Source organism: Dermacentor andersoni, chromosome 5 (genome assembly GCF_023375885.2).
Source record: "Dermacentor andersoni chromosome 5, qqDerAnde1_hic_scaffold, whole genome shotgun sequence".
NCBI lineage: Eukaryota > Metazoa > Arthropoda > Arachnida > Ixodida > Ixodidae > Dermacentor > Dermacentor andersoni.
In genome coordinates, this window is record NC_092818.1 from 81,846,184 (window position 1) to 81,868,970 (window position 22,787).

The 22,787-nt window shown below is 43.6% G+C and overlaps 1 protein-coding gene across 3 annotated transcripts in view; it reads left to right on the plus strand.

Annotated features, from left to right (window-relative positions):
• Nucleotides 1–2,104: 2,104 nt before the first annotated feature.
• mdlc (RING finger protein mdlc) overlaps nt 2,105–22,787 on the plus strand; it is a 39,421-nt gene continuing 18,738 nt past the window's right edge. For 2 of the 3 annotated variants that reach the window (XR_007599519.3, XM_050178113.3), the window contains exons 1-7: nt 2,106–2,262; nt 3,088–3,161; nt 5,886–5,981; nt 6,559–6,666; nt 6,805–6,914; nt 11,928–12,034; nt 21,383–21,566. Coding sequence is in view for 2 of the 3 variants with exons in the window: in XM_050178113.3 (XP_050034070.1) it covers nt 2,133–2,262; nt 3,088–3,161; nt 5,886–5,981; nt 6,559–6,666; nt 6,805–6,914; nt 11,928–12,034; nt 21,383–21,566 (809 nt within the window). In the remaining variant the exon portion in view is untranslated. Of the gene's footprint in view, nt 2,263–3,087; nt 3,162–5,885; nt 5,982–6,558; nt 6,667–6,804; nt 6,915–11,927; nt 12,035–21,382; nt 21,567–22,787 lie in introns of all 3 variants that reach the window. The other variant, XM_055070816.2, reaches the window with a different exon arrangement.

Here is a 22,787-nt window from a genome sequence, read left to right on the forward strand (position 1 = left end):
TGTGAGTAAGGGTGACACCGGGCTCCGTTGCGTGCGTCCGGCACTGCGGCACCGATCAGTACCATGCTGCACGCCTCCAAAGGCAGCCACTACCTATCATAGTGATTTCAAATGTTGTCAAGCACACCCAAGGCGGGAAAGCCTCACCACTTAATCAGAACCGCGGCGCAGGTGGGGCTTTAAACTTTCGTTTTCAGCTCGCTTCGGCGCTTCCGAAGCAGCCGACGCGGCCGCCGTGTCCACGTGATCTCTCATGCCACGTGTCACGCCGACGGTGGCGCCGGCTTTTCCAGTGGTGGAGCTCGCCCCCAATAGGAAACAAATTGTAGCAACAAATTCATTTTTATTGCTCTTCACGACCACTAAGCCCTGGTGTCATATGAATAGGACACGACGAGATAACATACTGATGGGGTCCTCGGAATAGAATACATGCTTAGTTTCTTATGCCGCAGCAAAGCACAAGGCAAGAAAAAACTTCTGAACGATAGAAAACATTCACGCGGTCAGAGGGTTAATTATAAAAAAGCTGTACAATTTGGTGTATATATGACAAGGGTCGCTCTGCCTGAACTGGAGCATTATCGTTTAGATCTTTAGCGCTCTTCAAAAACTCGGTTTACTTAGACACAAACTAAAGAAAACGCGCCGTCCGATGCAAAGCTTCTTGCCTACAAAACTTTTGTTTTGCCTAAAGTTGAATACGCGAACGTAGTTTTGGATCCCCACTATCCAAAAGATAAGCACATGCTCGAGTTGGTCCAGAGGCGGGCAGTACGCTTTATATTTAACAAGTATAAAGGAACAGATTCGCCGTCATCCATAATGCTGGTAAATAGGATCCCAACCTTAGAGCAGCGCAGGAAAATAGCGAGACAATTTTTTTTCTTGCTTTATCACAACAAACTCAATGTGAATGCACGCGCATATATTCAGCCATTCTCGTCGCGCACGTCGAGAAATCGGCATGCTTACAATCTATTTCCGTATCAAACGCGCACAAGCGTTTTCAAATACTCATTTTTTCCGCAAACTGTCCCTGATTGAAATTTACTGCCTGAAAAAATTGGTTCATTAGAATCTGCAAGTGCTTTTGAAAGTGCGCTACTTGATTTATAATTAGTAGTTTAATATTTTGTCATTTCTTTGGAATCTCAATATTTTATTGATGCAGTGTTAGTTCATAATTTGCAAAACATTGAATTTGTATACCTGACTTATTTCGGGGGTGAGTTCTTTTTTTATTTTATTTTTTTGCATCTTCCTGCTGTTATGTCTTGCACTCGAATGTGAACTGTATTATTTTGCACCCTCCTATGGGTTGTAATATTTTATCTGGGCAGGTTGAACCAATTTATTTTAATGGTTGTAGTTATGTTTGATTTGTATTATATACTTTGCGTGCTTGTGTGCCGGGCAGCTTCATTCGTGCCACAAAACTATGAAATTGTACAAACAAGTTCTCACCTGCATGGTCCTTCGTGACCACGGAATACTGCAAATAAAATAAAATAACATAAAATAAATGAATGTGAAAAGAAACCCCAAAAGTAACCACCATTATTGCTTATCGCGAAGTTTCGTTATAAGCACTGAGCAAGGAAAAAAAAAACTAAACTAAACAAGAGGTGAGGCCCCGGTTCTAGGCCCAGCTCTTACGAAGACTGAACGTATTTTCATGAGGACAGTTGTACACGAGTCTAACTGATCGGTGCTTGTATTGCCAATTAAGAGAACACGCTCAAAGAGTAAAGCAAAATCCATCTGACGACTGATACCTCAATTGTACCCGCAGCAGTAGCTCAGTGGCTATGCGCTCTGCTCCCGAGCATGAAGTCGCGGTATCGGTTCCTAATTGCAGCGGTCACGAAACGCTCCTGCGCTGTTTAAAGAGCTCTAAGGGGTAGAAATTATTCTCGAAGCTCCCCTTACAGCGTCCTATAGCCCGTGAGTTATATTGTGCTCCCTGTTATGGCCTCCAATATTAAAGAGCGCACGTCCGAGCTCTCGGAGACCATAACCCTAATTTGCAATCCAAGCTTCGCCGTTTCCGAATGCGAGTTGCAAACTATGTGCAAAAGAAGTCGATGTGAGCATGGAAGCTCGTCGGTACGATCCACTACCCGGCAATTATGGCGTCGTTAGCGCCGTCCGAGAGCACGAAAACTTCCGAGGAATCGGCTAAACCAGTATGCAAGTTTATAAGAAGGCAATGTTTCAAAAGAGGCAACCAGAGAAAAAGGAGAGGAAGCAGCGAAGAAGGTAAACGTAATAACCTATGTTTTATAATGAATAGTAAGTAGTATCAAAGTAACGGAACCGAGGACCAGCCGTGTTGGTAAACAAAGGAGATGCGATGCGTTTTTATTGTGTAAAATGGCACAATAAGATATCTTTTAATAGAACAATAACTCTTGTTATCTTATATAGGTTTTTATTAATCTTAAAGTCGCGTCTTAATGTGTATTGATGTTACAGTGATGTATGTGTTCGGTGTCTAAATCGCGTTATCTCTAAATGCAAATAACATGCAGCTAAACGAAAACCGAGGTCGGCGCTGCACAAAGTGCGTCCCGATTGCGTATGCAGAAGTGCAGGTGGCTGTGACAGCACAGAGTTCTGAATATGCTATTGGCTAGCAATTGTTCATTAAAGCTTGCAATTCAGGGCCAGGAGGGTCACATTTCATTTAATGCAAGTTTCAGTCCTTACTGATTTGTTGCAGATTACAAGTTGTGATTTTCCGTCTCTAGTACGAGGCAGCGTGCCGCTGCCTTTGTACTCGAAACGTATTACTGGTAAAATATGTTGGAACCTCAAGCAAAATGGGAAGAGCATGCCACTATTTCTCATTTGTGACGCTTGGGCATCAGGATACGCACGTAAATTCTACGCTGAAAGCCGAAGTGGCACTTTATTAATTGTCTACACACTCCAGCAGAGGATGACTTTACATACTCAGTGTTGTGCTGATTTCATTAAATGGCAATTTCATCACATGGCATCAGATGTTTTGATGTGAAAGGGTTACGGTAAGGGTAGTACCATAGCTTAACATATTGCGAATTGGCTATTTCGTTTTTTTAGCCAGCAGTGAAGATGAAACGCAAGTTGTCAAGAAGGAAAAGAAGTTGGACCACCTAAACCCAATGAAACAAGGGGTGAGCATCCACTTTCATCGCTGTGAAAACCTGGAGAACACTGGTGACAGTGGCTTTCTAATAGAGCTCACAAACTACTAGTAAGGTTAACATGTCCTTATGGAAGCACCAAGAACCTAATGAATGAACATTATAAAGCATTATACTTTCATTATATGCAATCAACCTGCAAAAGTAAATGTTTGATAAGTGTTTTCAATACTAACTTGACATCCTGCTCATAGGACGTTTAAAATTCAGATTTTTTTTTTGTAGAATACAGTGCTTCTTTGGTATGCGTTACACCACTACGGAATTCAGTTTGTTTGAATTAGTGAAAAGGGCCCTGCAATATCGATTTTGACAAGTTGTGCATGCGTAGTCTGGTACTGAGGCGCATCTCCCCACAAATCCTCTCCAGCAAAAAGTTCAATGCACCTTTTTATATTATGAGCAGTGTTATCGCCAATTAAGTGTTGCCGCTGCCAAACATGCATGACACTCGCCTCCTTTTTGCCATTTAGTCTGCCACGCTTCACCCATCCTCACACTGAGCTTTTTGTACAGGCGTGACCTCAGTATCGTGTGGCACAACCCTCTGCAGAGCCATATATACCCTCTGTTGCACCACCAACCTCAGAGGTCATAACATCAGCTTAGTGGTGGGTAAACAACACCACACTGGACTCACAAACATGGCTTTCCTTATCTCCTTCAGTCACAAATTATGATTAAGTGTTGATAGGCATGTGAAATTTACATAATTTTATGCCAAGGTGCTGGAGACTGAAAGCAGTTGGGAGTGGTAGAATGACTGTTTGGGCATTTTTATTGAGTCATCTTAATTGCGGAATAATTAAGTATTTATTTATTCTATGTTCAGTCATGCTATGTTTCTTTATAAGAAGAATCGAAGCACCCGCAAGCATTACATGCACAAGTTAATTATTGGTTGCAAGCATTGCTAGAAAAGAAACACTATTCTTTTTGCAATTGCTACTGAAATGCCTCACGCCAAACATTTCGTCGTGCAAAGCAGTGCCTTCGCCAAATCGGTCGTCTGACAATGGATGGATAAGTGACAACTAGTGGCTGATGCATGCGTGCAGACTCCCTTTGAGGTGCATTTCATGCAGCGTCCTTGACTTGTCCCTGAGTGTGGAGAACCAGCATTGACCAGGAGGCACTATGACAGTTTGAGTGCGTAACTTAAATATTGTGCCTCCATCTGATAGAGCGGCCACGAAAATGGTAGGACATTTGGAAGGATAACGGATACACATGTGTATCGACCTTTGCTTTAGCCCCAATGCATCCAGCCAAGCTTTGTCAATGACCATGCACAATGCGAGGAACCCATGCGCTCCCACGTTCTGATATGCCAGTGCCCGGTTAGGTTAGGAACTGGACAGGTACGCCTCAAAATAAGCAGTGAAGTTGTAAGGGCTAAATTGTTGCATGTGCTCCTGGAAATTGCTTCCTTTGCTCGGTAGGCCTGTGTTCCAACTCTGCTCTTGGCACTTGAAGTTTGAGCTCTGGTTGCTGATTACATTGTTATTACTTACAGTGCACGCTGTAAACACGGATGAGGAAGAGTATGAAACACGAGCGCATTTCCTTATGCGCTTGTGTTGCATCTCTCTTCTTGGATTGTAATGTGCATTTTGTTTAAATATATTGTTTTCTCTCAATTTGGTTACATTCCAGCCACATCTTAGAATTGCGCTACATTTGCATTTTATGTAGTGAGCATGCTGTGTATATGCATACGCAGATATGTACGTGTGCTTATGTGCTGTCACATTCGCTATGACTTTAGTGCGGGAGCCATGGTTCGAGTAGGTATTTGGAAAAAGCTGGTAGTACCAACACAAACTATGGTTCGGTCGTGACATTCCAAAGAGGGACACAAAACTTTCAAGCACCTTTTCTTTCTGGCTTCTCATCAAGCTTGCTCGCTGGCTGCAATTATAGCTAAATGTTTTCGAGGGATACACAGGTTATTCATATTAGGATAAGGCCGTATTTAACCTTGGGTTGTAGTCTGGCCCCCAGGGAAATGAAAACATGTCTCATTCCCCTACTATTGTATGCCAAAACACTACAGCAGAGACACACTGAGGAATATGACTGCAAGCAGGCATTGCAATTTGCTTCACTTTGTTCTGAGAGACGTGAACTCTCTGTGGAGTGCAGTTTGGATATGGCTTGCAGGTTTGCAACTCATAGATACTCTGTAGTCTTGCACTGAAATGCTTGTGGAGATCTTGTGGATCCTGTAATTCACTTGTGCTCTCTGAACACAAGTGGATGGGACTATTCTGCATGAACACTGTGCTGGCATGGAATAGCTTGTGAAGTTCTGGGTTGCAATAAGGCAAAACTATTTCACTTTGTTTTTATTCTGAATCCACCATTAGCCCTCTGTGATTGGCAAAAATTCTTCAAACTGCACCCACAAGGGTGTGGCCTGAACATTTTTGACCAATCAGTGAGAGCTAATGGTGAATCTGGGGGTGGAGGGGATATAATTTAAAAAAGAAGTCTGACAGTTTTACATTATTGCGACCCTGGATGGATTGAACAATCCTCTAACATCTCTCATGTTTGGTATATTTGGAAGTTACCTGAAGTGTAACAGAGTCATTTTATGTATGTAAAAGTACTCTGCTAGAGTTATTCAGTGCAATAAGCTTTTGTTTCTGTTTTCACTGATATAGGCTCCTTTGTGTGTTTACAATATAGACATTTACAAAGAAGACTACGACCTATACAGCTGACAGCGACAGTGGCGATGAAACCATCAAGGTTGGCGTGTCCTACAAGTCACGGCGAACCGCCGTGAGTACCGGCAAATGAGCCACTTGTGATTTCCATTCCAGAGCTGTGTTTATGATTAATCATTTTGAGCAAACCTCTCACTACTATAGGTGTGTAGAATATTTTGTAGTATACTTTTGTGTAAAGTATCTATAGGGAAGTGCGGTAGTCAAGCCCACTGCTTCTGATGCTGAATTATTTTTCATGGAATGTTTTGAGCAGTATATTAACTAGTGTGTTTGTGTTGAATAATATTAATATATAGGTATATGTATTGTAATATATATATGTTTAACTTATGTGAAAATCCGCGCATGGGGTAAATAAGTCAACTTGAACTTGAGGTATTACCTTCTCGTAATACGTACACAGCAAAACATCGCCTTATATCTGTTACGTTTGTTGACGTCTGTGCGCTTCTCACTGCACTTGCACTTATGGCATGTAAATAACAAGAGGTTTCCTACCCACAGCCTTCTGTTGACACAACTGCTTCTGCAGGCTTAATCACACAGTGTGCATCGAAATAAATATATCTGAAACTTCTGCTCCTGCACTCACTCTATGAGCTTCTCTCTTTTTCTTTTTGCATTTCAAGGAGATGGAAGGACCCAAGGACATGGGTGCCACAGCTGTCCTTGAAATTGACACAGAGAAGAGCAAGGATGCTCAAAGCATATTTGAAAAAGCGCAGCAAATTAACAAGGTGAGCCATTCAGAAACTTGGAGGAAAATCGTCAAGGGCATTTTGCTGAAGCAGTCACTGCTGTCAGCAACTGCAATGTTTATTGATGTGTTAAATGATATGCACATAAATGATATGTAGTGATGGTAATCTTCCCAGGAACTGAAAGGGAAGGCGGATGACAAGGTTTACCGAGGAATGAACAATTATGCGCAGTACATAACAAAAAAGGACACGGCACAAGGGAATGCATCCAGTGGTATGGTTAGGTGAGTAAAAATGATTTGTCTATTTATTTCTTATGCTCCAGTTTAACGCACTTTCTTCATCTGAAGCCTGTTGTCACACACATTGCCAACTAAACCACCTAAGGAAAATTTGACGAAAATAATTTTGACGTGCAACCAGCACGCTTTCTTGTAAAGGGAAAGCAGCAGAAGTGAAAGTTTAGTAAATGTGGTTTAATTGCTTGCAATGCCATTGGCGCAAAAGAAGGTGCAAAATGTAATTTCTGTTATGAAACTGAATTGATTATTTAATTTCTAAACTGGTGTAATGAGCTGATATACTATCATATACAGCCACATAGAACTACTGTCAGACTAGATAGAATTATTTGGCAAGAGAAAGAATATTTGTTGTGTATGGCAGCACTAGTAGTAATCTTCCAGATTTTAAAGCAACATATTAGCTTGTGCACTCATCGTTTAAGCATGGAGAGCATCCAGAAAGACTGAGGGCGATCAGTGGCGCATACCGTAAAAACCGGACTATAGGTTGGACCGGAACATAGGTCGATCCCCCAACTAACGAATTCTAAAAATGAAAAAAATCTTCAATGGCAAAAGTACCGAAAGGCACCCATACCTTGAAACAAATGCGACTCAGCCGGTTGCACAATGGTGACAGTATTTATGTAAATGCTGCTTGCATGTGCACCTGGCCAAGTTTTTAACAGTATCGCGCGACCATCGACCCGCATGCTTGTCAGCACCTTATTAAGGGCGCTGAGCGGCGAAACAAACGAGATACGCGCATTTGTACACATGCGCTTACTTTCGCTATTCCGCCGCTCCGTGCCGTGATGATAAGGTGCCGACAAATACGAGGGTCGATGGTCGCGTGATACTGTTAAAAATTGGCCGGGTGTACAGTACACAGAAGGGCACGAAGTGCGCACGCGCTACGAATCAGAGCAATGCCTTTGATCAGAGTCGTCCGAACTAGAGTTGGATGATGAGTGCTTCTCGCTGCCCAGTCCAGAGGTGCGCGCGATCTCTACCGCTTTCACACGGATGCATTCGGCAGACACAGGCAGCGATCTTACATGCAGCTCCCAGACAAACTCCGCAACCTTGTCTTCCAGTTCTGTGGTCCGCTGCGGACCGCCCACGATATGACGTTTTCTTTTGGTTACTGCAAGTTGTAATACGCTGCTTCTGCCTCCGCCAGTACCGAATGCTCTTTTCGGATACTCCAAATTCGCGCTGTTCCGCCAGGTTGCCGTGGGCTTCCGCATACTCAATCGCCTTTTTCTTGAAGGCGACGGTGTACCGCCGTCGGCTTCCGCTCATTTTGAAACAAAATGTAAAAAGCAGCCTTTAACCAATATAACTTTGTGACATTGGAAATGCAAAATAGCGGTGCCACAATGTCGCCACGCCGCGCTGATGGCGATGGCAGCTGTTTACTTCATCCGCCCATTGTTGCAAGACTTCCGTAGCTTTTCCGCCAATGTCCGATATATAAGACGAGGGTTGACTTTTCGCAATGGTATCTTGAAAAAAAGTTCGACCTATATTCCGGTTTTTAAGGTAGTTCAGGTTTCTGTCTTTCTTACTTTATTTTCTTTTCAATTCTTATCTTTTGTAATCTCCTAAGGAGCCTGGGGAGATTTCTTTCCTGGATTTTCATTTTATTTCTGTATTCTTTGAAGTCAGTGTTGGTATGTTTTGGCCTCTGGCATTGGTGGCGTCCACCTTTTTTGCTTGTTCCAGATCCACAATATTTCCAGTGCTTTTAACTTCAAAATAAAGTCCATACCTTGGTGTGGGCTTTATAAATTAATTTATATGTCAACGTGCAAAGGTCAAGTGGAAACATGGGTGCTACACATTGTTACATATTTGCTGTGCTAGACTATATGAGGTGAACACGTCAACAGTGTAGTGTATCTGGCAAGTATCTGTCGGAGATGGTAATTAGCAGTGTCTAGCAATTAATGCCACACCCAATAATCTGATAGTCAAAAATAGGTTCTGCACATCGTTGAATTATATGTGGGTAATGCTTTGTTGAAAATTTTTACTTTGAACTTTTTCAGTTATTACATAATAGGCTTCTTTTGTAGTAAGCACTTGTTGCACCACAATGTTCTTTGTAAGCAGACACGACTGTATATGCCCTTTCTTAACTGGCAGCCATGGACACGACCTCACACTGAGTTCAAACAACTTCCTTTTAAGGATTGCTTCCTGATAATATTTATATTCTTACTAACAGAACAAAAAAAAAAGAAAGGAAGTTGAAAGAATGACAGCTTTGCTGCTAATGGAAGCTGAACACACAGCTGTCACATGATGTGTGTGCAGCTCTACCGATTGAACTACAGGAATGGCTGCCTTTCCTCATGCTTTCATGGGTATTTGTGTACACTCGCCCACAAAGTATCGTGGGGCACACGAGAAGGCGCGGTAAGAATAGCGGCAGTGGTGAAACATGCATGTCTGCAGTCATGGGAGGACATCCATATGCAATCATGCATGTGGATGCCACTTTTAGCTTGCAATATTTTGTACATGTATGCATGACTCGTCCTGGGGACATTGGCTAAACACTCCTACTGCTAGAATGTGTGTATAATACAGTGAACTGCTAAAATAAAACACACAGTTAGTATTGTACTGTTCTTTATCACTGAGACAAAGCCTAAAGGCCCAAAGACAATTTTCTTTATCACTTGTACGTTCAATTGATTATATCAGTTACATCTTCCTTATGTAGGCAGAAAACATTTTCCAGTTATGTAGGCTTTATGAGTGGTTAGGTATTCTCTTCAGCTGTAGTTTGTACTGCACGTATACGGAACTACCCAAGAAAGTGGAGAGAGGAGCAGCTGCCACAGCAGTATGTTTAGCGAAGGATTTGTTGGGTTCACGTGGTTGTTGCTATTTGTGCGAAAAAGACGATTTGTTTGCTTTGAAAATGAAGTAACGCTTTTAAAGTTAAGTTTACATCAAGGACCAGCATAAACAAGATGATGCTGCAAATTCAGACAGCAATGTAGGGGATAAGATATAATTGAGATATGCGAAATAAACAAAAGGCATACGACTTGAAAAATACCTTTCTTTGATGTAGTCTCTTGTAGTCTCTCTGTTTATTTGTTTACATATCTATTTATTTCTTTATTTACAAATATGCTGTCTCATTACGAGACATCGCGGGGTGGGGACTATAATTACTTACATTTGCAATAAATCATAAACATGCGACAGCGTATACTCTGTTTCAGTAGTTCCATGCAGCACTGTGGAGGCTAAAGGCTTCTTCAACCAATCAGAGCGGTGGACACATCTTAAAGGTGTCCTTCTGTGCCCTGTCGACTGCTAGTGGTGAGCGCTGCAGTGCAGGCAGCGGCAGCGTCTACTAGGACTTCAACCGAGCAGCAAGATCAGCTGTTGTAATAGTAGTGGTGGAAAATTCATTTGATATGATATTTGGTCTGATGCCAAAAAACGTGCGTCTCCAAGATATTTTGAGATGCAGAGTAGGGGGAGGGTTGCAGAGACAGCAGCATCGGAGCGTTCAGAAAGCACCAAGTCAGCGTGTCGCGCAGGATGGTGGCGCCATCTCTTGATCTCTCTAGTAACATCCACTTGCACACAGTTTAGCCAATGTCGGAGCAATTGAGTGTTTGTACTTTCTAAAGAAAAATAATGTCTGTATGGCACCGTTCCAATAATGTTTTTGTTCTTTGCACGCTTTCATTCTAACAAGTGGAGAATTCTGTTTTCAGCATCATGGAGCCTCAATAAATATTTTATTAAAGGACGAAGCAAAATCACGCAATAAACCACCCTGTGACCTGCAGAGAAGCTTCCAAGTAAACACTTGCCAACAAGATCACTTGTCAAGGCCATTTATACGTCCAATGGGTTCAAAACTGTAACACTACACCTAGCTGTGCAAGAATCTGCGCTCATGGGTCGTGTAGCTTTGGCTCTGCTGCGCGGAACTACTGAAACTGAGTACACATATAGCGATATGCGTATACAAAGCATGGAACTGTTTGAGTATACTAGGAACAGAAGAGCATGCTATATATGCGGTAAGTCATAACAAAAGATGTAACAAGTTATGTATTGAGAGGTACATATAAAGCATTAAATTCTACATGTGCAGAAGCAGGTTTTGGAACTAATGGGACAACAGGGGCAACAGAAAATAAAAGCACCATAAATATTTTATTTTTGCGAGCAGCTGCCGCAGATGCAGCATAATATGGGTGCTTGCTAATTGTAACTGGCAAAAGAGAAAGCTGAAAAACACCCAACCATTTCAGCAGTTCTTGCAAACAAAACCTGATCGGTCCCTGACTGCCATGTACAGATGATGTTGCTTCACTTTTGCCATGCAGGTTTTGGAATGTGTATATTAAATCCAAAACTGAGAAGCCTTATATGTGATCTGCCTGTATTGTGCATCCCGTTTCTGTCTAGCAATAGCTGCCTGAGTAACTTTTTGTTCTGCTCATATTTTGGATGTCAAAAGTTTGAGCCTCTTCCATTTTCCTCATTTTCCTCCCTCAAATTTGAGTCTTTATGCCACAAGGTAGCATCTGATGGTTTTTTATTGGCCAGTTGCCTGCTCCTAAGATCACATACATTGTGATGCCTGCAGCTGAAAGAGATGTTACACATCCGACACCATGGCCAGCAGGGATCTCTGGCCAAGGGTTAGACCAAGGGTTAGAAGGGCCCAGGGTTAGATCTTGTGCACATAAAAAAATACCAAAGAAAGTGGATGAGAGGACGGCACCACAGTAGCCTAATTGGTAAAGCACTGCAGACGTGATGCAGAAAGAGTGGGCTTGGCTCTCACCTGCGCCAAGTTATCTTTTCACCTACTTTCATTTCTCTTTATCTCTACACTACAATTAGATACAGCATTTAATCTCCTCCCCCCCCATGCTTTCTGAAGCTTCATTGTCTGTTTTATGTGTGGGGTTGTGTCTAAGAAGCATAGAACCCCTCAAATACCTTTTTTCTTCTCATTTTTAGAAAAGGTCCCATAAGAGCTCCTGAGCACATTCGTTCTACTGTCCGATGGGACTACCAGCCCGACATCTGCAAGGACTATAAAGAAACTGGGTTCTGTGGATTTGGAGGTAACTTTAGAGATTATTACTACTAACACCAGCTGCCAGTGAACATTTATTTTTGAAGCATGCGACTCTATCATTAGGATTCAAACTGTCAAACTTGTGTAGCCCTGCCAGTTGTGCTGTGCCGTGTGATTTGACAAACTGGATCTTTTTTGTTGAGCAACAGCATTGATACATTCAGGTAACAATGCTTCTGGGAAAGCTTTTGTCATTAAATCATATTCTGGAAGTTTAATCACTTACATGTATTCTATAGTGCTCTCTGCTTTCTGCCTAACCGCTTTATCCTGAGCTACTTAAGGTTACATTAACCTTGTGTACTCAGGGTGTCTACCAACCAGGAAAACCGGGAATTCTCAGGGATTTCGAGTAGTCTGGAAAAACTCGGGGAATTTGTGCCTCTATCAGGGAAAATTAGCTGTAATTTTGTTGAAAGGGTCAAAAGTCGTGGTAATGCTGGCTTGAGTCACAGACAGGAATCGTAATGAATCGTATTTTACACCCCGTCGTCGGCTGGAGGAGTTGCCAGTGTACATTCAGCAACCGAGTTTTCGGATTTCCGATAATTTGGATGGCTTCGCGGCACCACCACATACCCCATAGACTTAATGTATCGGAACGCCTGAAATTTCGGACGCAAGAACTCTTCGCTGTACCATTTTCCGGACATTTTGCCCTGACCACAGGTCCGAAATGGCATTACTCAAAGCCGCCACCGCTGCCATTTTGATTACCTCGCCGCCTCGAATCGGCGCTCTCGCACGCAGATCCTCTGGCAGCCGTAGCCACCACTACTGCAACGCTAGGCCTAGCTGCTTCGACGTTTGCTGTGAAGCTTCTTGCCGTTGGGTGCCGCATTTTTTTTTTAAAGAATTCGCTGCTGTCAGCAATGGCGCGAACTCCGCCTTTGTGGTCCTTGCGATTGGTTTAGAAGCTTGGAAAGCACGGTGCGTTGCATAATGCCGGTTCCCGATAGTCAGCTTCGCCTCTGTACAGAAATGTTACTTGGTGAAGCATACGCAAAAGTATTGCAGTGAAGCATAACAAGCGTGGGAAAAGGGGCTATTTCCACGGGACACAGTATGTATTCCTTAATTATACACGCGTGCACCCGGTATTTCCTGTCACAGTACGAGCACTAATATGCCTAATATGTGTACCGACAGGCCTGTAGAGCGTTTTCGAATGTACCTGTGGCGGATTGAGCCCTTAAGGGCAGTAAATGACATGCATTTATTTTTTCCAACTGGCCGACTTTTTGGGCCCCTAGGGAGTTAGAAAAATCGGACGTGAACTGTGCAACTTACCAAGAAGATGCTTCAAATGGTCCGTGGGGAAAACGAGTAGCGGAAGGAGGACAAGAACAGAAAGTACCTATGCACTGGGACATGAACGGGAAAGGAGGCGTGCTGCTGCCATGTTAAGCTCAAAAAACAAAGTGTTGGCTGATGCCGAGATGCAGGTGTCCCTCATCCAAACCAAAATAAACTCTTTAAAGCAGTGAAACACAAAACTAAGGCGTCGTGTGCGGGCTGAGAGTATGTCCGGACAGTTGAGGTCGACTTACGAGCTGTTGAGAGAGAATCTCAATTGTGACAAAATTCGGGCTTCGTACCACTGAGCTTGCTATCAGTTGATAGAAATAGGTCATATTCGAAAATATTTACTTCTGTATGGATCTCCTTTTTATTGGATTTGAGAATGACTCGATTTGCAATTTTTTTAGAAGACATTTTATTTGCTGTGAATTTTACTAACCCCTCCATTCTATTCTTTTTTCGAATAACATAAACACTACTCCTTAGTATTCAAGTTGGATTAAAGCGTTTTTTTACATCTTTTTTCATATGCTTACTAGAGAGTGACAGCATCGGGCGATATGCTTTCAGTCCATCTTGACATAAAACATAGTTCTTCATCACTCAGGAAATTTTGCAATGGCACTCAGGGAAAACCTGGAAAACTCAGGGAATTCGGAAATTTAAACTTGGTAGACACCCTGGTACTACACTAGCTCGCTATTAAAAAAAAATTCACTTTCCTTTTATAAAACAAGGATCTAGTAATGGCATTTGCTATCACAGCTTGTTGACTTTTATCAAAAGCTTTTGGCCGCAGTTGCTCGGAATGTTTGATGATACATGTTTGTGCATGTACGAACAAGCAGATCTAATCAATTTTCCAGCCCTTGGCGATGAATGTTTTTTTTTATCAGTAGTTCCCCATATTAAATGCCAATTGCAACGAAATTCTGGACCACATAAAAAAAAACGTTTCAGATGCGAGGAATGCGAGGAAAGGTACTTCACAAAATGCTTGAAAAAAATCAGTTTTTCACACCAAAACTGAAAAAAAAAAAAGAATGCTGCCATTACCATTTGCCGGTAGAGAACCATCGTCCAGATCATCTGCTTCCCTTGCTTGTATATCGTTCCCATGTATCAGTGAACAGGTCACGCATGTCTGCTAGCCACAGAGTTGGTATACTCTGCTAGCGGCTTCGTGTACTGTGCCCACACCGTTGCGCGCCCTTGAGCGATGTTCTTTTAACCCTTTCGCTGTCGGACCTTTCTGGCCGCGACGCACCCCCAGTGTCAGCTTGGTTTCAGGGAATGAACATAGCAATTTATTTTTGATTATGATTGGTATACAAATAAGATAGTCAATGCAATATGCACATTTCAGTGTGCTGCAGCTGTTTCTAGTAAACATCATCATCATCAGCAGCAGCAGCAGCCTGACTATAACATCCGTTCAACATCCGAATCTGACGATGCGGAATTCACCTCTTCCTCGCATGAGACGCTGTCCGAGTACGAATCTGAGCTCGGCTCGTATTTTGAATCGGAAGAGCCACTGCGCCAATGAGCAGACGAAGGTCCCGAGCGCTCAGCCATCCGAAAGCAACCGCGCGCAGGGAGGATGCGCTTTCAGTCGCCCACACAACGGAGAGACATGGGGCGTTGTGTGATCAAGAAGACAGAGGGAGATGGAAAAAGGCTAAAACAAAGTTCGAGGGGCTTTACGTTTACTGCTGCAAGCCGGAAGCGAGGGTGCGGTGAGAGAGCGAAAGCAGCAATCGAGTCACTCTTTTTGTAGAGGCAATGGTGCGTGCCTCTGAATTTGACGTGCCGTAGCAGACACACCAACAGAAGAAAAATAAAAACCTTCAAACCAGCGGCGATGGCAGAACAACCCTTCAACCCATAACCACACGCGCGCGTCGCTTGATCCAGCAAACGCGGAGCCACCGTGCTACTCAGCAAAGAGAGAGGGGCGAGTGGCAGTCGCACCCTACTCTTCAATACATGTACCAACACAGTGCAGGGTGAAAATACGAACTTGTAGAAAAATTCAACAAATGGCGGGGCCAGTGCAGGAGCGCCAGCTTTGCGCTCAGGCGCGAAATTTTGAACGCACGATAGAGAACATACCGGTATGTCAGTGACACTGTGGGGGGGAAGCGCGATGACGTACCGGTACGTCCGTGACAGTGAAAGGGTTAATGCAGAGTATTCTCCAAGTCAAGCCGGTTTTCTGTGTCTGGTTGTTTACATTCAACAAGCAGAGCCTTAATGTGTTCTCTCTCCGCTCGGAGAATAAGAGTGCATTAGGGTCACCAAGCTAAACGCGCTGATATAGTTCGGCGCAACGTGGGGATGATTGACGTGTGGCACAGTTATGTTACATCGGTGAAAATTGGACGCTCTACAGTCTAGCGTGGTTGACGCGGGAATAGAATGTGTCCTGTATCACGCCAGAGCCGCTTGAGCAGAGTGCATAGCGTGCTAGCTTGGCTGATCAGCAGCATTCACTGAAGCGAGCATGCTGAGTCTGCGCCTTCGGCAAACAACAAAGTGCTCGCTCCCCGCGCACGTGTGCGCTTTCGCAATGGTAACAACTGATCACCGCGCTGCTGCAGGTCACGTTTAACATGCAGGATAATATTTTAGCGATCTTAGCATCTCTAGCATTACATATCCGACTTCACTGGCCACTGCCTGGCACGCAGCGTTGTGTACTGGACAGCTAGCGCTCGTGTTCGAGTACTGTATTTACTCGATTCTAACACGCCCTCGATTGTAATGCGCGCCTGTTTTCTGTGACCAAAAAAGGAAGAAACAAAAACGCCCTCAATTGTAACACGCACCCATTTGCCGTGACTTAAATAAAGAAAAGTCCTTTACAGTACTGCGCACCTCATTCTTTCATACAGGAATAAAACTTTCTCTCATTTGAAAAAAAACAATGATTTACTCCCGATACACCAAAGTTGCGATGAATTAAAAAAGTGGCCGTTTCGCCGGAAAGGCAAAGCATCGATTACGATAGCAAATTAGTAGACAGCTATACGAAAAGTAAGGATAGTAGTTTTATCGGCTGTACAAACTTTTAAACATTTGCTTACTTAACATCATTTGCATGATGTTATGCGTGCCCAAGCAAACATGAACACGTCTCACGCAGTGACCACAGAAACTCTATCAAAACGCTGGAGTGGGGAAGTTCAAGAGCAGGAGCGAGTGAATTGACCTTGGTGCGGCCTCTCGCTTCAATGCGCACTAAGCAACGAGAACACAGCGCAGTTCTCCTAGATGCGTAGACTGTGCCTCTACCGCAGATCGCATTCAAGATAGGGTCCACGTGGCCGCGCCGTACGTAGCAGCCGCTGGAGTAGAAAGCTCCTGTTTGCGCCAGTCCCGCATGCAAGTTTCGGGAACTCCAAATGCCCGTGATGCGGCCCATTTTCGGCCATCTCTGCACACATGATCACTTTCGTTTTAATTGCGGCATCGTGATGAACTTTTAAGACAATTACCAGCCCTGCTGCTTTGCCTAGATTACATTGATAGTATATGCTAAGCATTTACAGTTGAACCCGACTATATCGAACCCGTTTACATAGAATTATTCTATATATCGAACAATTCTGACCATGGTGTAGTTACAATGAGTATATATAGCAAAAATTACACTTACATGGAACAAAAATAGCAGCGACTCCCGAGATATCGAACTTCAAGCAGCGGAAAAGTCTCCCAGAAGTTGGCTTTCCCTCGCGGTGGTGGGGAAACTCGGCGGCGTGGCTCCGTCCAACCGCTCTCCCTACCATGACCGCGCTGCGTTGGGCGAGCTGTCGACACCCCCCTGCAAGAAATAATCCTGGCCCGCCCGCAGCGCTTGCTCAGACAGCCAATCAGAGGCACTTGTACCCTCGTCATGCAAGACGGCGCAAGTGCGAGTTGTCTCGCTGCTTTTCTGGTTCATTGTATTTGCGCCTTGTGGGCCTTCTCCCGCAGTGTTGCCGTGATGAAGCGGCAGAATTCACCTTTTGTCATGAAGCTGGAAATCATAAATTGGGTTGAACGCGGTGAGAAGACGGATGGCCCCCAAGATTCCAAGGAGTACTCTCAGCACAATCTTGAAGAAAAAGGTGGAGATTAGGGCTAAAGCGGCCAAACTCGCGCCCCAGTGCTTCGGGGTGCCAGATGCGTGCACACGGCAGTGTACAACTGGTTCATCGGAAATTGCTTCAGACGTGCCGGCTTCCGCGTGCTTGGTGATGACTGTAAATTATGATGAATGCAACGAAGCCATTGCCGGTGTTGCCAAAGTTTGGAACAAGCTGCCAGAATTTCCGGAAGCTTTTGACGAATCAACGGTCGACAAGTTTGTGAGTGCAAGTTATGATGCCGCAACGTTGGGAGAGCCGAAAACGAAGACTTCATTGCCGACATTGTACCGAGAACAAGTGAAAGTGGGCACAATGAGGAAAGCAACGATGGTCCTTTGCCCACATCTTCCGAGGTGATTGGTGCACTCGCGCTAGTCCAGTGCTTCTGCACGAATGCGGAAGGTTGCGGCCTCAGCTAGGTACTCCGACTCCTTAGACAGTGTGGAGAAGCGCTTGCATCGCAGGCAGCGAAATAGCCCAAGCAGAAGAAAATACAGGACTATTTCATGGGAAACTAAGCTAGTTTCATCAAAAAAATTATTTTATAAATGATATGTGCTTTTATGACATCCAATTCTTTAGCAGGTTTATATCAAATTATGCTCTATAATGAACTGATAAGCGTGTTTTTGCGAGTTCAATATAGCCGGGTTCAACTGTATAGGCAATTTACCCCAAGTGAAATTTCGTTGCAGTTGGCCTTTAACTAGGCACTTTAACATGATTTATCTGTTCATATTGATCACACATATAAAATCGGGGAATACTAGGCCAACATGAACCTGTATGCAAATTCATATTCTTCTTTATTAACTGTCAGTCAATTGAATTGGCTGTCAACTAAGTGAGTGTGCAGTGTAAATGAACACACATTATATGAAAAGTGCAAACACGGACGCAAGTAAAACAAGAAGGACAACACAAGTGCCAATTATCACCCAAAAGGTCTCGCAGTAGCCACTGTGCAGCCCTACTGACTTGCTCCTGCCAACTTGCTCAACTTTCAGTCATTCTAAGAATGAAGACACTTCTTTTTTTCCAATCCTGTAATTTTCCTGCTGTAACATCTTCAAGCGAACTTTGGAAATCAAAGTAGAGGATAAATAAGCTGTCAGAGTGAAGCAGCAGTGCTATCAAGTAACCGTGACAACAATCCTTGCAGTGTTTCTTTATGACATGCCTGCACTCTCAAAACAACACTTTGCAACATTGCCTCAGATGGAAATGACTGTTGCACCGTTGACTTACGTTAATTGAACCCTGATGGGGCCAACCACATTGGTCGAATTGTACAAGACCAAAAAAACATGAAAACACACTTCTGATTCATTTGACAGTATTTGCCCTGATTCCAACATATCCCTGAATCGAACGTGCACCCACATTTTATGGGATTCAGAGTAGATAACTAACACATAAATGACATTGGAACTTCTAAACTAATAGAAATCAAATGCACGCTCGAAATTTTAGCAATAAATGTGGCATGCCTCTGATTCTGGCAATAAGAAAAAAATGACACCAGTGAAGTTTTGTTTCACAGAATAAAAATTTATTTATACCATAGTTACCCAAATCTAACACACGCCCGATTTTTGCGGGTCTAAACTTATAAAATAAACAGGAAATTTAGCATGTCCCTCAGGTTTTCGATCAGAAATAAACGAGACATGCAGAATTTACCTCCACAGAAGATGTTCTTTTTTTTAATTAGCTTTCATAATGAAAGTGACACATCGTAGTCACCATTTACACTTCATTCGCCACGGATACCAAGCACACACGGGCAGTATTCTTGAGCGATCACTTATAGAGGTGCTACTAATATAACTTTCACAAGATTTTATGTGACTTTTTGTTGGACTTGTTGAAGTATGCAGCCGACAGTGTTCCTGGCCCTCTACGCAGATAGCAAGCTTGGCACGGCGCCAGAAACACTGGCGGCCATATTTGCCGATGCATCCGATGCCGAGTTGCATGAAATCTCACAGAAGTGGTAGTATCTCCAAAAGTGATTGACCAAGAATACCACTACTGGTCATAGTCAAACACGAAATGAACCCACAAGCAGCCTTCAAAAAAGGTGCCCTGTCGCCATCTTCTGATGGTGATGATGCTGCATCTGACGGCTCTTATGGTAACTTTTTGGCAACACCGTAAATGCAGTTTTTGTTTCGTATCTGATTGCAACACCCAGGTAATTTTTGGACCCATCTTCCCTTAAAAATGGTGCTCGTTAGATTTGGATAAATACGGTACTTAATGTCCATCGTCATCACTCTCAGGTAGCACTTTATCACTGTCTATGAAGAACCATGACATGCTGTCCTCCGTACGGTCCATAGGGCATTTGGTATTCTGTATTTATCAAATGAATTTAAGTATTCATCTTATGATCGCAAACAGGATGGTGGTCCACACCTAGACTAACCACTTCGCTAGTTTTAGGCTGCTGAGCACGAGGTCGCGGGATCGAATCCCGGCCACGGCGGCCGCATTTCGATGGGGGCGAAATGCGAAAACACCCGTGTACTTAGATTTAGGTGCACGTTGAAGAACCCCAGGTGGTCAAAATTTCCGGAGTCCTCCACTACGGCATGCCTCATAATCAGAAAGTGGTTTTGGCACGTAAAATCCCATAATCTAATTTAATTTTTTTCACTTCGCTAGTTCATCCCGTGACGCGTATGATTTTCTGGAATGCCAAGAACATGTGGCATGATCGATTGCCACTAAGTTAACATGTAAAATAACACATCACTTCAATACATTTTCATAATCAGACTGAAAGCACCGCATTGCCGTCATTTTGCTGTGCGAATACTCATTCTATCGGTGTCATGGAGGAAGGAAATAAACTAGGAAAGAGCATTACATTATGAAGTAAGCCTTAGCAAACGAACTCTCCATGAAGCCATTCCCTTCGCTTTTTCCCTCGTGGTATTGGCCAAACATATGACCTCTGAGACTAGGCATATTGGCCAGGAATGTTTGGTTCCCACTAGTTTTTAATCGATGCACACTTGTTTGGTTTCCCTGCTGTAGCTCTGCCACCGGAGTGGGAGCACTAAATCCTAATAAGAGTGGTTTGTTGGGCGAGTTGGTACATAACACTTTGTAAGGCCATGCCAGCACCCTTCCTGTTCTGTTCCTTTCTCTGTCTTGCCTCACAATATTTTCTCATTATCCTATCCGTTTGCTGGCATACCCTTACAAAGCACTGAATCCTACCATGCGCTCTGATGTGATGATCACATGCTGGGCCAAACTGGCTTCAATCGTGTTGTGCTATGCTCCCTCCTAATCCTTTCCTTCCTCTATAGTCGGCATCCATGGTTGCCATTTTTTCACGGCAATGGCACTGGCCATGCTGGCTCTTGTGAATGATGCAAAGACTGCTTTGGCTTTGGTTTTGTATTGGATTGCACTGGCCCAAGTATTATTCGTACAAATTTTCCCGGGAAGTAATGCGCACGTTAAAATCTGGTAAACATTGTAAAAATTCATTTAACATTGTAAAATCGTTTTGGAGCAGGCCAGAAATAGGCCTTTTCAACAAGCGATGATGTGTCTTTGACGTATTCACTGTGCCCTAAGTGCTGCTAATGTGGATGCAGCTGCTATTGGAGTCACCACTGCAGTGGCATCATTGGGTTCAGGCATGTGCATTACGATGAGCCAAGTTCGAATTTTTCAGCGAAGGCTAATTTCAAGATCGAAATAATGAAAGTGTGGTCCCCCATAAGTGTACGGGTGCCGGCCCAGATCTTTGATTGGGATCGAATGAACTGAAAAACCTAATTAACCAGAGTAGAATTAATGTAAATCAACTATACTGCCTTTTCATTCATATTCTGATTGTGTTAAGCGAGACACTTGTTGTCTTTGTCCATCAGACAGCTGCAAGTTTATGCACGACCGATCTGACTACAAGCATGGCTGGCAGCTGGAACTGGAGATGGAGAGAAATCAATATCGTGAAGAGGACACCAGTCGCTATGAAATCAGCTCTGATGAGGAGGACTTGCCTTTCAGGTGTCTCCTATGCAGGAAATCGTTTGTGGACCCTGTTGTCACAAAGTAAGTGGTTTGTTTACCGGTGTTTTGCATCTAGTTGTCAAGTTCAGTTTCTCGTATTACACCTTTCTTGACTAGTGGACATAAACTTGTCATATTTCAGATAAAGACAGATTGTAAAAGTGTTCAGTGCCACAGATTTAAGAGTGCTGTTTCTTGGGTGAGTTGGGATTGCACTCTGGAAAGGGTTGCGCTTTCTAACACAGACAACTGGAAGGCACATGGATAGTACACAAACAGGAGCGCTTTCATTTGTGTATCCGTGTGCCTTGTCTACGTTTTGAAAGTGCAACCCTTTATAGAACACAGAGTTACGTATGTGTCTTCTCCACTGAGTGCCATGAAATGGTTAGGTATTTGGAGTTGAAACGGCTCAAAAGAGTGGGACAGGGCACATAGACGGACGATGAAATACTGACCTGCAACTAATGTTTATTGCATACTGCTCACAGAATATAAATACACTTGAACCTCATTATAGCATATTGGGATATACCTAAATAATGGATATAACAAAGTAAGTGCAATTCCTCTTGAAATCCCCATAGAGGTCCATGTATTTAATAACTTTTCTTAACGGTAAAATTTTTCTGCCAATGGATATGACAAGCTAGATTAATCTCCAAAATGAATAATACTGACCATTGCAGACTGAGCATATTGGTTTCTGCCAGGTTCCGCACTCGTTCGGTGCGGCACTTCAAAAGTCCCTTATCGAATACGCCATAAAGCAACACTGGTCTTTCTCACCACTGCGCTTAGCCTCATGCATGGTGGCCAGGCACAAGCACCACTTCTTTCTTATTTTATTGCACCTTTCTCTCGCTGTGGCAAGTAGCTGGCAAAGCTATATGCAGCCTTCGAGATCGCAATCTCGGAGGCCATGCCTAGCTGCACCATGCCATGTGTCAGTGATGATGCTTGCGTGTGGTGTGCTAAAAACCACAGCCTTCACTTTTCCCTTTCACTGCGGTGCATCACGCTTTGCTGACAGAGCTAGACGTGACCTCCGAAATTACGTGAAACCAGCACCAGCCCGCTCACACAGGAGCCGTGGCTAGAGGTGTGCGCCGTGTCAGTTTGGACCGGCAGTGGCAGTGGCGGCGGCGCGGTGCCGGGTATTCATCGGCGGTGGCGCATGACCATTTTTCATCTGTGGTGGTGGCAGTGTGGAACCCGAAACCACAAATTTAAGAAGCCGTTTTGCTACATCCTTCTTTGATG